Below are 13,762 nucleotides of genomic sequence, written 5' to 3'. Positions count from 1 at the left end.
TAAAATATGTAACAAAAGTTTATTAAAAAAAATTATGATTTAATTTTTTAAAAGCAATCTTTCCTCAAACAACTATTATTAAAAAATCAACTTCTAAAACTAGATTTAAGAAAATTGACCTACCTTTTTCCAGTTTTTCTGTAATACACCCATCGTTATTCCTTCTCTCAACGTCTACTCCATTGTCACTACGACACTTACAACATAAAACCAAACCAATCAAATTCATGGCGACTATCGAAAAATTAAACAATAGACAAACAATTCAAATTTCTGTCTCGAATCATTTAGCATTTTTTCATATCCGGAGTAAACTGCATAATTGAACCTATGGGAAATAGATATCAATTATTATGTACGTAACCAAAAGTTATTAAGGTGTATAGACATACAAGTATATCCGTAAAGTAGCGGATAAATTGAATAAAAATTAAATGGGCCGTTTCTGAAAAAAATGCCCGAACCCGCCGATTTTAATATTTGATTTAGAGTTTTTTTACGTGGAAAATAAATATACCGGGTGACTCAAAAAAGGAAGATCTGACGTTATCAATATTTTTTTTAAATGGAAACCACCATTTATTTATGCAGAATCAGAAATAACACATTTTTTTATAAAAGATATGGTACAAATGAATAGTGCTTATATTATAAGCAATTTTGACCGAAAAATGATAATAAAATGTAAAATTAAAGATTATACCTATCTAAATTAATTTTTTGAATTAAGCACTGTGAACAACCCAATAATATCCAAGGCAATTTAACATGTGGATTAATATTTTTAATTTCCTAACGTATTTGTTCTTTTAAATCTAAACTCGCTGGTTTAGTGGTAGATACTTTACTTTTTAAGTATCTCCATAAAAAGTGATCGAAGGGAGTTAAATCTGGCGATCTGGGTGGCGATTCAATGAACCCTCGTCTACCTATCCAGAGATCATATTGGTGCATGTCGGGTTCTTCCAAATTCAGATACAAAGTTATCAGAGCGGGGATAAGATAATTTTGACAAAAGTCCTGTGCACCAGTGAGAGTGCCATTAAAAAAGTAAAATCATAAAACTTTTCCTTCCACTATACCGCACCACACATTGATTTTTTCAGGGTATTATCTATGACATTCTATGAACCAATGAGGATTTTCGATCGCCCAGGACAAATGTGTCTGTTCATATGACCGTTTAGAGTAAGCGTTGCTTTGTCAGAAAATATTATCCGTCTTACAAAATTATTGTTATCATTACATAATTGCTGCATTTGCTCACAAAATTAATTTCGGCAATTAAAATCATTGATAGCTCTTGAAGTAAGAATATTTTGTAAGGGTGGAACGTTGCTTTTTTCAATACTTTATGCACAGTAGATCGCGATAAATTAACATTAGAAGCCGTGCCGATGATTGTGGCTTTAAGATTATCATTGACTGTTAAGAGAACGTTGAGCTCATCTTCTTTAGTTATTGAACCTCAGTTATTGAATTTTTGGGGATCCCGAACATGCCCGAATTCACGAAACTTAGATGCTTAGAAAACCATGCTTTGGATAATAGATGTCAGGATGAGTTGCATTAAATAACTGAACCACCTCCTTTTAAGTATGCGACATATTTCCCAAGCCAATTATGCACAGGACTTTGATTTTTTCACGTTCGGTTAATTTTTTCATATTTCAAATAATAACAGTACGTAGGGGAGAGTCAAGTAATCGTGCGCGGCTGCTAATAGTGCGCAACGTCATATCAATAGAAACAATCAAAGTAGTGACACCTCTTAGGCATTAGTTGAAGTAACGCCACCGACGGAACGTTTATCCCCACCAACGCATATGTTATTTTACTTGGCGGTTAGTCGGGTTGTTTACTCTAATTTTTGTGTGTATGTGAATAAAAGATTGGGCTGCTTCTCGAGCTGTTTTTATTTTCCGAATTTAGTGTAAACTAATTAATGTGGTTTTATTTATTGGTAGAGCAATTTAAGTAAGGTAAATTAAATGCCAGTTTGTTTTAGTTAATTTTCATATCTCTTGGGTGCTCCGTGGTGCGCGGTGCGCACAATTACCCGACTCTTTAAATTTATTTTTGTTGAAATACAATGTATTTTTTTATTGCTTGAGATATCAAAATATAATAGCAAATGAAATAAGGGCTCCTGGGATACAGGATTTTTTAGAAGACCAAGAAAAGAGTCTAGCAAGTCGTGTGTTAGAAATGGCAAAGTTGTTTTATGGTCTCACATGCACTGAACTTCGTCGACTAGCATATGATTTCGCATTAGCCAACAACATCCCAAAAAACTTTAACGCCACATGAAAATGGCAGGTAATTGAGTAGTAATTGACAGGATTGGTATTATCAATTGTTAAAGAGGAATGCTGAATTATCGGTAAGAAAATCTGAACAAACAAGCATAAACCTAATATCTGCGTTCAACGAGAAACAAATTAACTAATTCTTTGCTATCTTAAAGAAACTCTATGAAAAGTATCGCTTTAAAGGAAATTCTACCGTTCAAAAACCTTGTAAACGTCTTGGACCTAAGGGAGTAAAACAATTTGGAGCAAAGACTTCTGCTAAAAAAGGAAAAACAGTAACTGTAATTTGCTGCTTTAATGCAGCTAGTACCTGCTACGTTCCTCCAATGTTCGTTTTTCCCAGCGCTCGCATTACCAGCATTTTGGAGAAAATGGACCGCCCCATGCAAGTATAATTGCTCTAAACCCGGCTGAAGCGATGAAGAGTAATTTTATAAGTGGCTTCAGCATTTTAAAGAAACTGTTAAGGCTTCCACAGATCAATCGGTTTTGGTAATACTGGATAATCCCTCAAACCACATTTCTATACAAATTTATGAATTCTGTAGGCTGAATGGGATTGAAATGCTAACAATAGAACCACATACCTCACATCGGTCCTCTTAAAGCAGCTTTTAATTGACAATGTGACAATTACCTCTTACAATATTTAACAATTACACCGTATGATTAAGCAGAGCTCTTCCATAAAGCCTATGTACAAGCTGCCACGATGGATATGCCCAAGCGGAATTTAAAGCTTTAGGAATATGGCCTTTTCAGCCAGAAAAATTTACAAAGGAAGATTTTTTTACCATCTATTCATCATATGCCAGCAATAACATTGGACAAAGAGAATTCGGAAAATGTCTCTAAAATTCAGCCAAAAACACCTGTTCCAAGCACTTTCACAGCTTTTCAGCAAGTTCAATTAGACTCGACTACTTCAACTTCTGCATAAAAAAGTTCCCTTCTAAATACCAATTCCACTAGCTCACAGCTTTAAGTATCATTTGAGGAATTGAATCCAATTCCAAGTACATCAGGTACAGGGAAAGTTCAACATCGGAAGAAACAAAAGTCACCCCAAATAAAGAAATTTTGTTAGTCGCCGCATTAAAGAAAAAATAAAGACAGACAGCCTTGGAGAAAAAAGCAAAGGAAACAAAACAAATATTAGGAAAAAAGGCTAAGCTAAGTTTAGAACATTCTGGTAAAAGTAAAAAAGGGCAGTTTTTGAAGAAAGCGAGTCTAAAGGAGATATCTCTGACAGTAAATTATGAGATGATGATGAATTTGGATGACGATGAAGAGATGCATAATTTGTAATGACACAAGCAAAAAAGATGAATACTGACGGTTGCGATTTTTGCTATGTTTAGTTTGTATTATTTTTATGTCTTATATATATATATATATATCTATATATATATCTTAATAAATATATAACGCAACATGGTTTTATTGCTCCTGTTAGACTATTTTAATTTACCACGTTCTAGCCTAAGTGGTGCGCTCAATTAACTGCATCGGCTGGGTAATCGTGCGCACGATTTCATTTAATCTTGTCCTTAATTGTATAATATATTTTTTGGAACTAATTGACTTGCTCGGCTTATAGTAAACAAAATGAAGAACATCTGAGCCAAATGTCAAATTTTTATATTATATATTTACTGAAATACCAAGGTTTTTTCTTATTCTTATATACAATTCACCGACTCTCCCCTAAGGCTTATTGGCGGTTGCGGCAGCGGTTGCAACCGCGCAGTTACAACCGCTATTCTGTAAAATACATGGATTAATATGGAGTGGCAACACATTAGCTGCCAAATGGCCGCAACCGCCTTCTCAACCGCATCTTACCGCAGTTGCGCGTTCGTGGTCGGAAATTCAACGTGTTGTTTCTTGACTACGTGTTCACATTAAACGCGCGGCCAAGAAGGAGATCAGATCATTTTTGAACCATGGATATATTCGACACAGAAAAATTTATTATTTTGGTGCAAAATCGGACGTGTTTGTGGGATGTTTCTGACAAGGAATATAAAAATCGGGATAAAAAAATTAATACTTGGCAGGAGGATTTCGAGGAAATGTATTCCGATCAAAATTTGTCGACTCCGGAAGAAATAAGATTAAAAGGTAAGAAAAATACTTCATATATATGTACGGAAAGTGTTTTAATATAATTATTGTTTACAAAGGTAATAATATACCTATCTAGTAAATAAACACAATACACTAATACTTATCTATATTATAGCATTTTGCCAACTTAAACTGCGTTTAGGCGATACAAAATACTCAGTAAAAAGATCTCTGACATGTTGTCCTCGTAGTTGTTGTCGTCCAGTCCCATGTACATCGATATCATTTAAGCAGCAAGTTAACGTGTCTTCAAATTTGTATCCGTCCCGTTTTCGAAAAAAAGTTATGCAAGACACAAGCTGCTTTTATTACCAGCACTGCAAAATCTGGTTGCACTAAAATGCTAGTATGAAACACACGCCACTTATTGGCCAGAATGCCAAAGGCACATTCCACGAACGTCCTAGCTCTTGTTAATCTGTAATTGAAAATCCTTTTATTCTCGTTCAGATTACGTCTTGGATATGGCCTTAATAAATTTTGATGTAAAGCAAAAGCTTCATCACCCACCAATACATAGGGATAAATACGTTGGTCACAATTATCTGCTAAAACTGATAGACTGGGTATTATAAGCTCACTGTTATACAACTTTCTTCCAACAGTACTTTGCCTAAAAGCATTGCAATCGGACTCCCGTCCGTATGCTCCTACATTTATTACTGTGAAGCAATAGTTTGCATCAGAAATCGCCATAAGCACGAGCGAAAAATATTTCTTGTAATTAAAAAATGCCGATCCGCTATGTTCTGGTGACATTATACGAATATGTTTCCCATCGACTGCCCCAAAGCAGTAGAGGAAATTAGATTTCTGATCAAATTCCTCTGCCATTTCTTTCCATTTTTTAACAGTAGGTTCGGGCATTTCTAGTGGTTGTAATATAGTCCATAATGCACGACAACATTCATTAATGATCATTGCGATTGTACTTCTTCCCATTAAAAATGAATACTGCAAAGCAACAAAATGCATTTCAGTCGCGAGATACCTAAAATAACATTTTATGTTTACGTCTGTGTATGAAAATAGGTTGCTTAGTTTAATGAGATTTTTTTTAGAGACAGAACTTCAAAAGAAATGGAAAAACATTAAAGACCGTTTTATTAAGAATCTTAAAGGTGATTCGAAAAGCGGCTCAGTAGCATCAAAAAAGAAGAAGTACGTTTTCTTTGATATGCTGCAGTTTCTGGTTCCTCAAACACAAGGGCGATGGTAGATTTTAATGGCAGTAGAAAATAACGATATGTATTTTTCTTTTTCCAGCACCGAACGTGTCTGAGGAAGCGGTAGACCCAAAAATCGAAGGAAATGAAGATGGTTCTGAAGAGGCCACACCAGCACCGCATTTCGACCAAAGAACAGCAATGCCGAACACAATCTCCAGAAAAAAAGCATCATTTGAAGACAAATTGTTGACACTTCTAGAAAACAGGCAGCCTCCACAGCCTCTGGAAGATGACGACGATTTAAATTTCTTTAAATCGTTGTTACCAATGGTTAAAACCTTGAACCCGCAACAGAAAATCAATTTGAGAGTAGAAATTCTGCAAGTTCTCCAAAGAGTTTTAAATCCTCAGCCCTCTTATCATAATCAGTTCCAATCAGCGACATACATTCCGCCAGTTTCTCAGCAAATTTTTTACCAAACCATTCCTTCCACATCATTTTCCATTCACCCAACACCATCAAACCCCTCTGCTTTGTATGACAGTGCGTCTATGTACCTCTGTGTACCTCTCGTTCATTACAACCTATACTTTCACCCACAGATTTCCAATCGTCCGACTACAGTGAAATTTTACCTTTGATTTAATTCCTTCTTTTCTTTTTATAAACGGTATTGTAGATTTTGTTTAACTTTGTTGCATAACTAAGAATAAAATATAATTATCTTACCTTATAGTGACTGTTAATCTTTCTTCCACAGTGATGCAATCTCTAAAGTGACTATTTGACTTTTGCAAGTGAGGTCTCATCAACGTCACTAATTCATCAAAAGACGTAACGCTCATTCTGTAATAATTAAAAAACTTTTCGGGATATTCCCTCAACCGATGAAAAAGGCAATGAAACTGACCATTTGTCAGACGCCTTTCGTATAACGGATGGACTCAGTAGCTTCTTTTTCGTTTAGATTTCTTAATTTTGAGAGCGTAACTTATGGCAACTGTTTCTGTCCACTCCATACTACTGACTATCGCGAAATTTGCGGAAAATGTGAACGCTATCGTGGTTGTAACCGCGCGGTTGCAACCGCTGCCGCAACCGCCAATGTGTCGCCGGCCTAATAAAGTGTAGTTACTAATAAAATGCGAGATGACACTGATTTCGCCTCTCAGAAAGAATGAACACCACTTGCAAATTTAAGAATACTTCAAATAGTTGCACCAAAATATATTTACTTTTTGACACTGACAACAACAGCAACAACTAAACACCAACATTTAACTTAGATAGGTATTTCTTTAATTTTACATTTTATCGTCATTTTTCGTTCAAAACTGCTTATGTAACAACTACTAATTTGTACCATATCCTTTGTAAAAAAAATGCGTTATTTCTGCTTCTGCATTAACAAATGAGAGTTTCCATTTTAAAAACATATTGATGACGTCATAGCTTTTTTCTTCGAGTCACCCTGTATATTTAATTTGCACGTAGAAAACCCCTAAACCAAATATTAAAATCGACGGTCCATTTAATTTTTATTGAATTTATCCGCTACTTTACGGATGCACTGTATCTAGCAAATATGCTATAGTTTGCGTTTTACGTTAGTATAGAGTTTACATTAGCAAAGTTTACTGAATAAAATACTTATTAATAAAAATACTGAATAATATACTGTATTTTATTCAGTAAACTTTGACATTAGTATAGTTATAGAGTATACAAAAAAAAATTATTACTTAAAAATTTAATATTGATAATATTTTGATTGCTTCTTTGATACATGCAAGTAGTTTATTATCTCTTATGGACTTGTGGTATTAAAAAAATGGAGCGTTCTGATTAACAGTCGTAAAGTGGCATGCTCAATGGACAAATTTGTCGGAAAATTTAAAAATTTGCCTATTTGGAATGTGGATCCACGATGCGCTAGTCGGATGAAAAAAGTCAATGATTTTCTTGTTAGATTTTAAGGGAATGTAAAATAAATATATTTGGCCTAAATGTCTGATTTGAGTGTAGTTGATAAAAAGAATTTCATGAATAATATAATCAATGCGATATCTTGCCTTTGAGTATGTATATTTTCTTTAATTAAAGCGTATATATTAATGATATGGCGGTCTAGCACTGCCTATTATATTACAAATTACCGTAACACTATCACTTTTTAAAAGCAACTTGTCTTTTCTAATAAATTTTAATGTTAGTGGAAATTTATAGTATGAGCCCTCTATGATATGGATGATAAAAAACCATGGTTTTTGGTTGGAACCTAGGCGGTGTCCTTTTTTCATAAATAAATTTATTTAATTTAAAATAATTATGATTATTGTGATTTGCTTAAGTTGTCAATAAAATAATTTTATACTTATATAATCTCTTAATTAATAATACATAATTGCACACAAGTATTACAATTACCAGATCTTTAACAATTTTGATAAGCATCATATTTTTCATGATTGTCACAACTTTCGCTATTCTGGCTCAATTTCTCCAAAATGCTTGCATCTATTTTAACTCTTTTAACAGAATATTTGTTAAATTTATCTGATGGGCTATCATTGATAATTTCTCTTAGAAACCTAAATTTCTCTAGTAAAAAGCTTATAGTTGTATCTTTCACCTTCAGCTCAATTTTTTAAATATCTATAGAAAGTGGACCTACTTTCATAACAATTTTTATTATTACGAGCTCCTACTAAGCAAAACCTTTTGCCAAAATCCTCTGCTGCCCTAAGCTGTGCTGTGCTCTGCTGCCCTACGTTCAATAAGCGGCTATAAGCCTTATTATAGCCTAAGTATCGACTAGTACCAACTTTGTTGCCTGGCGATAACAAAATAAGACTTGCTTTTTGTAACTGGTTATATAGTGTGTTACAAAATTCGGTGCAAATATTTTAAGAGCATATTATTGGAGCTAAAATAAGACTTTTTTTCCTATTAATAATAATAATAATAATAATAATAAATGTCTTCTTTATTCAGCATAAAAATACATGTTTTCTTAACTACTAAATAAGTAATGGCGAGATCTAGCTTAAAGCTACTCTATCTAGCCATATTAATAAGCACAAATGCAAAATTTTATAGAACATAATAGCAGAATAAAAATGTAAAATAATAAATATAATACAATCTGCTATGCGCAATAAATCATAGTAGATACTTCAATGAAGGACCAGAGATGATTACCTATGTCGGTTTTGAAAAATATTATTTTTAGTTTTTTGTTTAAAGGTTGTTACAGAGAGAAGAGACTTAACTTCAGGTGGTAGTGCATTATAGATTTTTGGAGCATTGTAACTAAATGAGCCCTGGAATTTTGCAGTTTTATGCCCTGGAATAACAAAATTATGCGCGTTTCGTGTGGTTCTGCCGTGAATTTTGGAGTTTTAAATTAATTTATTAGATAAATAAGCTGGTTGTCCGAAAAGCACAACTTTATGGACTAGTGTAGCCATTTGCAGTACAAAGCGTTCATCCAAAGAAAGCCACCCTGATCTGACCAACAGGGGAGTGACATGGTCGCATTTACTCATACCAAAACTAAACTTGAGGCACGCGTTTTGAATTTTCTGAAGGCTATTCTTTTCACGTTGATACAAGGCAGGCCAAAACAGAACTTGAGCATAACTAAGAATTGACAAAATTAATGTATCACAAAGATGTAGTTTAATATCAGCTGTCAAAAACTGTTTGTTCATATAGAGTATTTTTAATTTATAAAAACATGCCCTCAACAAATTCGACACATGCCCCTCAGACCTGAGATCCGTGTCAAGGACAATCCCCAAATTCTTCTGGTTATTAGAAGGAGGTAAAGGAGATCTATCTATCTTCACGGTATCTGGAAGGGGCCTGCCAAAGACAAGGAGTTTGGACTTTGCAGCATTCAATACGAGTCTGTGACTCTTACACAAGTCAGATATGGCTAAAAGATCCAAATTAATAGCATTCACAGCTTCTATGGCCTCCATAAAGTTAAATGAACGATAGATCTGTGTGTCATCGGCGTACTGGTGCGATTCACAAACTCGAAGGAATTTATGAAAGTCACATAGATATAACAAAAAGAGTAAGGGGCCAAGAATACTTCCCTGCGGGACACCCTGATCCAACTGCAAATATTCAGATAGAATAGAATTAATTCTTACCCTTTGACGTCTATTTAAAAGATAATTTCTTAGCAGTTTAAGAGCAGAAGTATGTAGCCCAAAATATTGGAGCTTTGCCAATAAAATTAAATGATCCAGTGTGTCAAATGCACGACTAAAGTCCAGCAATACTAAAACTGTTGTTTTTTTCTGATCAAGAGCTTTAAATATATCATCACAAATATGAAGAAGAGCTGTACTGGTACTATGTTTTGCACGAAAACCCGACTGTGTTACTGGAAGCAAATTTTTAGTTAAACAGAATTCATTAAGCTGATCATTAACAATTCTTTCAAAAATTTTGGACATGGCAGGGAGTATGCTTATAGGACGATAGTGCGATAATTCCGTTGGATTTCCAATCTTAGGGACAGGGATTATATCAGCTTTTTTCCAAGCATCCGGGAAAACACCCATGGAAATACAATAGTTTATTATAAATGTTAGATGCGGGGAAATATGAGGTGTTACGAGATTAATCATTTTTATGGTAATGCAGTCAGAACCCATAGCAGTACTTTTAATTTGGGATATGGCTTTATTTACGCTCTCTTCGTTTACCTGATTAAATTTAAATTGATTTTCCAAATTCAAAGCGGGATCATTTGATGAATATTGTTGAAATATATCATTGCCAGAGTTTAAAGTTACTTTTGGTACACTATTAACAAAAAAGTTATTAAAATCTGAAGGTGAATATTCTAGAATATTTTCTGATGACTTCGAGCAGTCACTGATGTTTAAAGATTTTAACGTTTTCCAAAATGACTTAGGGTCAGTTTTGAATTTATGTTGTAGAAACGCTTTTTTTTCATTTCGAACAGCTGACGTTACATAATTACGGATTTGCTTATATTCATTAAATGCTGCTTCGGTTTTTAACTTTTTATATTTTGATAGGGCTTTACGTCTTAACCTCATCATAAACTTTATATTAGGAGTTATCCAAGGTACTGGTGCCTTAGTAAATCTAGAGCTTTTCATTGGAGCATGAGCATCAAAAATTTTTATTAAGTTTTCATTCAAAAAAGAAACCATATGATTAACATCATTGAAAGAGAAAATAAGATCCCAATTTATAGCATAAGGATCTGCCAGGAAAATGTCTAAATTAAAATTAGAATAATCCCTATAGGTTCGAAATGAAATTGGTATACGAGTTTTTTCTAATCGCAAAGCTGAATAAACCAAATGATGATCTGATATATCATCCATTTTAATAACCTCCACTTTAGATGACATTTCCGGCGAATTCGTAACTAATAAATCTAGAGTCGAGGTACTATTTTCACTAACGCGAGAAGGAGATTGTATAAGTTGGGACAACGTAGTATTAGTATTAACATGTGCCCTAAAATAAATTCCTTCGGAGATACAGCCCGCGCAGATTGCTTGAAGAAAATCGATTATTTAGAACACTTATTACAGTTATCCATCAAGTCTTTTGAAAATTTGGAAGTCCTCAATATTTTGACATTTTTCGTCCCAAAAATGGTGTAAACCCAATTTTAGGAAAGGATCCAGGTGACTTAATGATTTAATGGTATGTACCTTATGTTTCCAATAATCAATTTGAAAAACTAGAACACAATCTAATTAGTCATGAAAAAAACTAGAATTATCTTTTTTTGCATTTTGTCGATAAAATGAATTTGATTTGACAAAAATTAAAACAGTCACACCCTACTTCGTTTTTTCTAATTTAATAGTTTAATCGGGTTTAATAATGCTTCCCTTTCGTTTATCAGCAATTTTCTCAAAAACGCTGAGTTATAACAAAAAAATACAACACACAAAAATTTTTAATTTTTTTATGGCTACGTGTGTCTACATGTGTTGCTACAATTTTAAATTTCCTATAGTATAGATATTCACTATTTTTGGGATGGAAAATAAAAGGAGCACCTAAAAAAACGGGGACATGAAATTTTCAAATGAATTGATGCATAATTGTAGTTACGATTCCAAGTAATTAATTTTTTTGAAGCAATTTGCGCGGGCTGTAGCTCCAAGGAAAGGCATTTTGAGATACATGTTTATACACTAATAAAAAATATATGTAAATTTACACACCAGATCATTGGCCACTTTGATGCCATATCACATAAGTGTAAAATTACATTTCATCTGAAATTTACATTTTAATTTTACTACTTGTATGTAAAAAGTTTAAATGTATATTTACAACTTACTATTGATTATCACATTAAAAATGTAATTATTTAATGTAAAAGTAGAATTATAGCAAATGTATAATTACACCAATTAATGTCACCAAACTTACGTAGATTTAGTGTGTAATTTTACATAAACATTTGTAAAATTACACATTATATTTCCACGTACTCTATGATTTATTACCCCGAGTTTTTTCAGTTAAATAATTGTATTATAAAGAAAATGCTAGTATTTTTATCTTCAATTAACTTTATTTGCCAAATAATTTCCACAGACACCACCAATTGAATCGTGAGCTTCTATGGAAATTGTTTGACGAATAAAGTCAATTCAAGTCATATCAAATTTCGGATATGAAAATACTGATTTTTATTTATAGTACATTCATTTAGTTGTTATACATATTATAATGCTTAATTTTTTTTTATATTATTAAAAAATTTAAAAAAAAATCCAACCTCTAGGTATTTAAAAAAAAATCAATTTTATTTTACCAAGTTTAATTAAACAAAATCTGTACCTAGTTAAAAGAAAATAATTTTCATACAAATTTAAATTTTTTATGTAATATGTACTAAAATTTAAAATAAAAACATACTAAATAAACTCTGAATAACCATATCAATTAATTTAATTACATGTTCATATTTTAAATACTCTCGAGAACTGTATCTAAAATATGAATTTGTAATGAAAATAATCAGAAAAGCAAAACACATAGTATTAAAATACAAAATATCTACCCTAAATAATAAGTATCTATATTAAATTAGGAATATGTTAATATATTTGGTTATCATAATATGATGGCATCAAAAATAGTCAAATAGAAATTATGTATAACCAGTTTCACCTGCTTATTTAGCAGTCATAAAGTAAAAATAAGATAAACAACAAAAATACAGTCATTCTAGATACTAACCCAGAACAAAAAAAAACAGTAAATAGAATAATTTAAACAAATTTATGAAAATGCTTTGATGAAAAGATTTTTCATCAAAGTAAGAACTTTCCCTTTTAAAGTTGATTTAGCTTTTGTCCCCGAATCAGGATGAATTTTTAAATGAAACCTTTGTGACATCTTCAGAGTTATAGCTGCTGTTTTGGGAAAAATCAGATTCATTACAAAATAAAGTCCAAAACACACTAATAGGCTTTCAATAAATGATGTGTCCTCATAGATCTCTTGCTTTTCCATAAAGACTTTGTAATATTTAGTTTCGTCCTTAGCTAAAAAATATAAGATCAAAAAATTGCTTTTAATTACTTATTATACTTACAAGTCACCAATATACAAGGCGCCAAAATTGAAATATATTTAGACAATTATTCAGGATTTTCCGGCTGATCCTAAAAAAAATGATAAGAATTTAATTTATAATAATTTGATTATTCTTACGTGATAAACTAAAATTGATTTTGACAAGTCTTCTTTAAAATATTTTCCATAAAATTTTACACATCCTTCTATTTGGTTAATTTTGTCATAGTCAGGATTGCATTTTTTTTTCGACTCCATATTTAATTATTATTTAAGGCATACATTTTAAGGCATTTCCTTTTTAATGTGATTATAAACATGCTTTAAAAATTGACTTTTGTTAGTTTGTACAAGCTGACAATTTTCTAAAGAACACTTGTAAATAATTTCATTAAGTTTGCTTCCTGACACGACAGATTTATAATGACTTGGATTTAAATGACTTTTAAATGCACTATATGTCGAAAATATCAACTTACATTCTTTACGAAAACACGGAAACCGTTTTCTTTTTTCGTGCCAGTGAAAATAAAGATGTTTTTCATATT

The 13,762-nt window shown here is 32.3% G+C and overlaps 1 protein-coding gene across 1 annotated transcript in view; it reads right to left on the bottom strand.

The window, feature by feature from the left end:
• Positions 1–13,762, bottom strand: part of LOC126745079 (putative inorganic phosphate cotransporter) — a 55,024-nt gene that overhangs the window by 31,986 nt on the left and 9,276 nt on the right. The window contains exon 2 of the mRNA XM_050452769.1: positions 124–328. Coding sequence (XP_050308726.1) covers positions 124–229 — 106 coding nt within the window. The 5' untranslated portion in view covers positions 230–328. The remainder of the gene's footprint in view (positions 1–123; positions 329–13,762) is intronic.

Source organism: Anthonomus grandis, chromosome 15 (genome assembly GCF_022605725.1).
Source record: "Anthonomus grandis grandis chromosome 15, icAntGran1.3, whole genome shotgun sequence".
NCBI lineage: Eukaryota > Metazoa > Arthropoda > Insecta > Coleoptera > Curculionidae > Anthonomus > Anthonomus grandis.
Note: the sequence above shows the minus strand (reverse complement) of the source record. Positions and strands in the feature narration are given on the sequence as shown.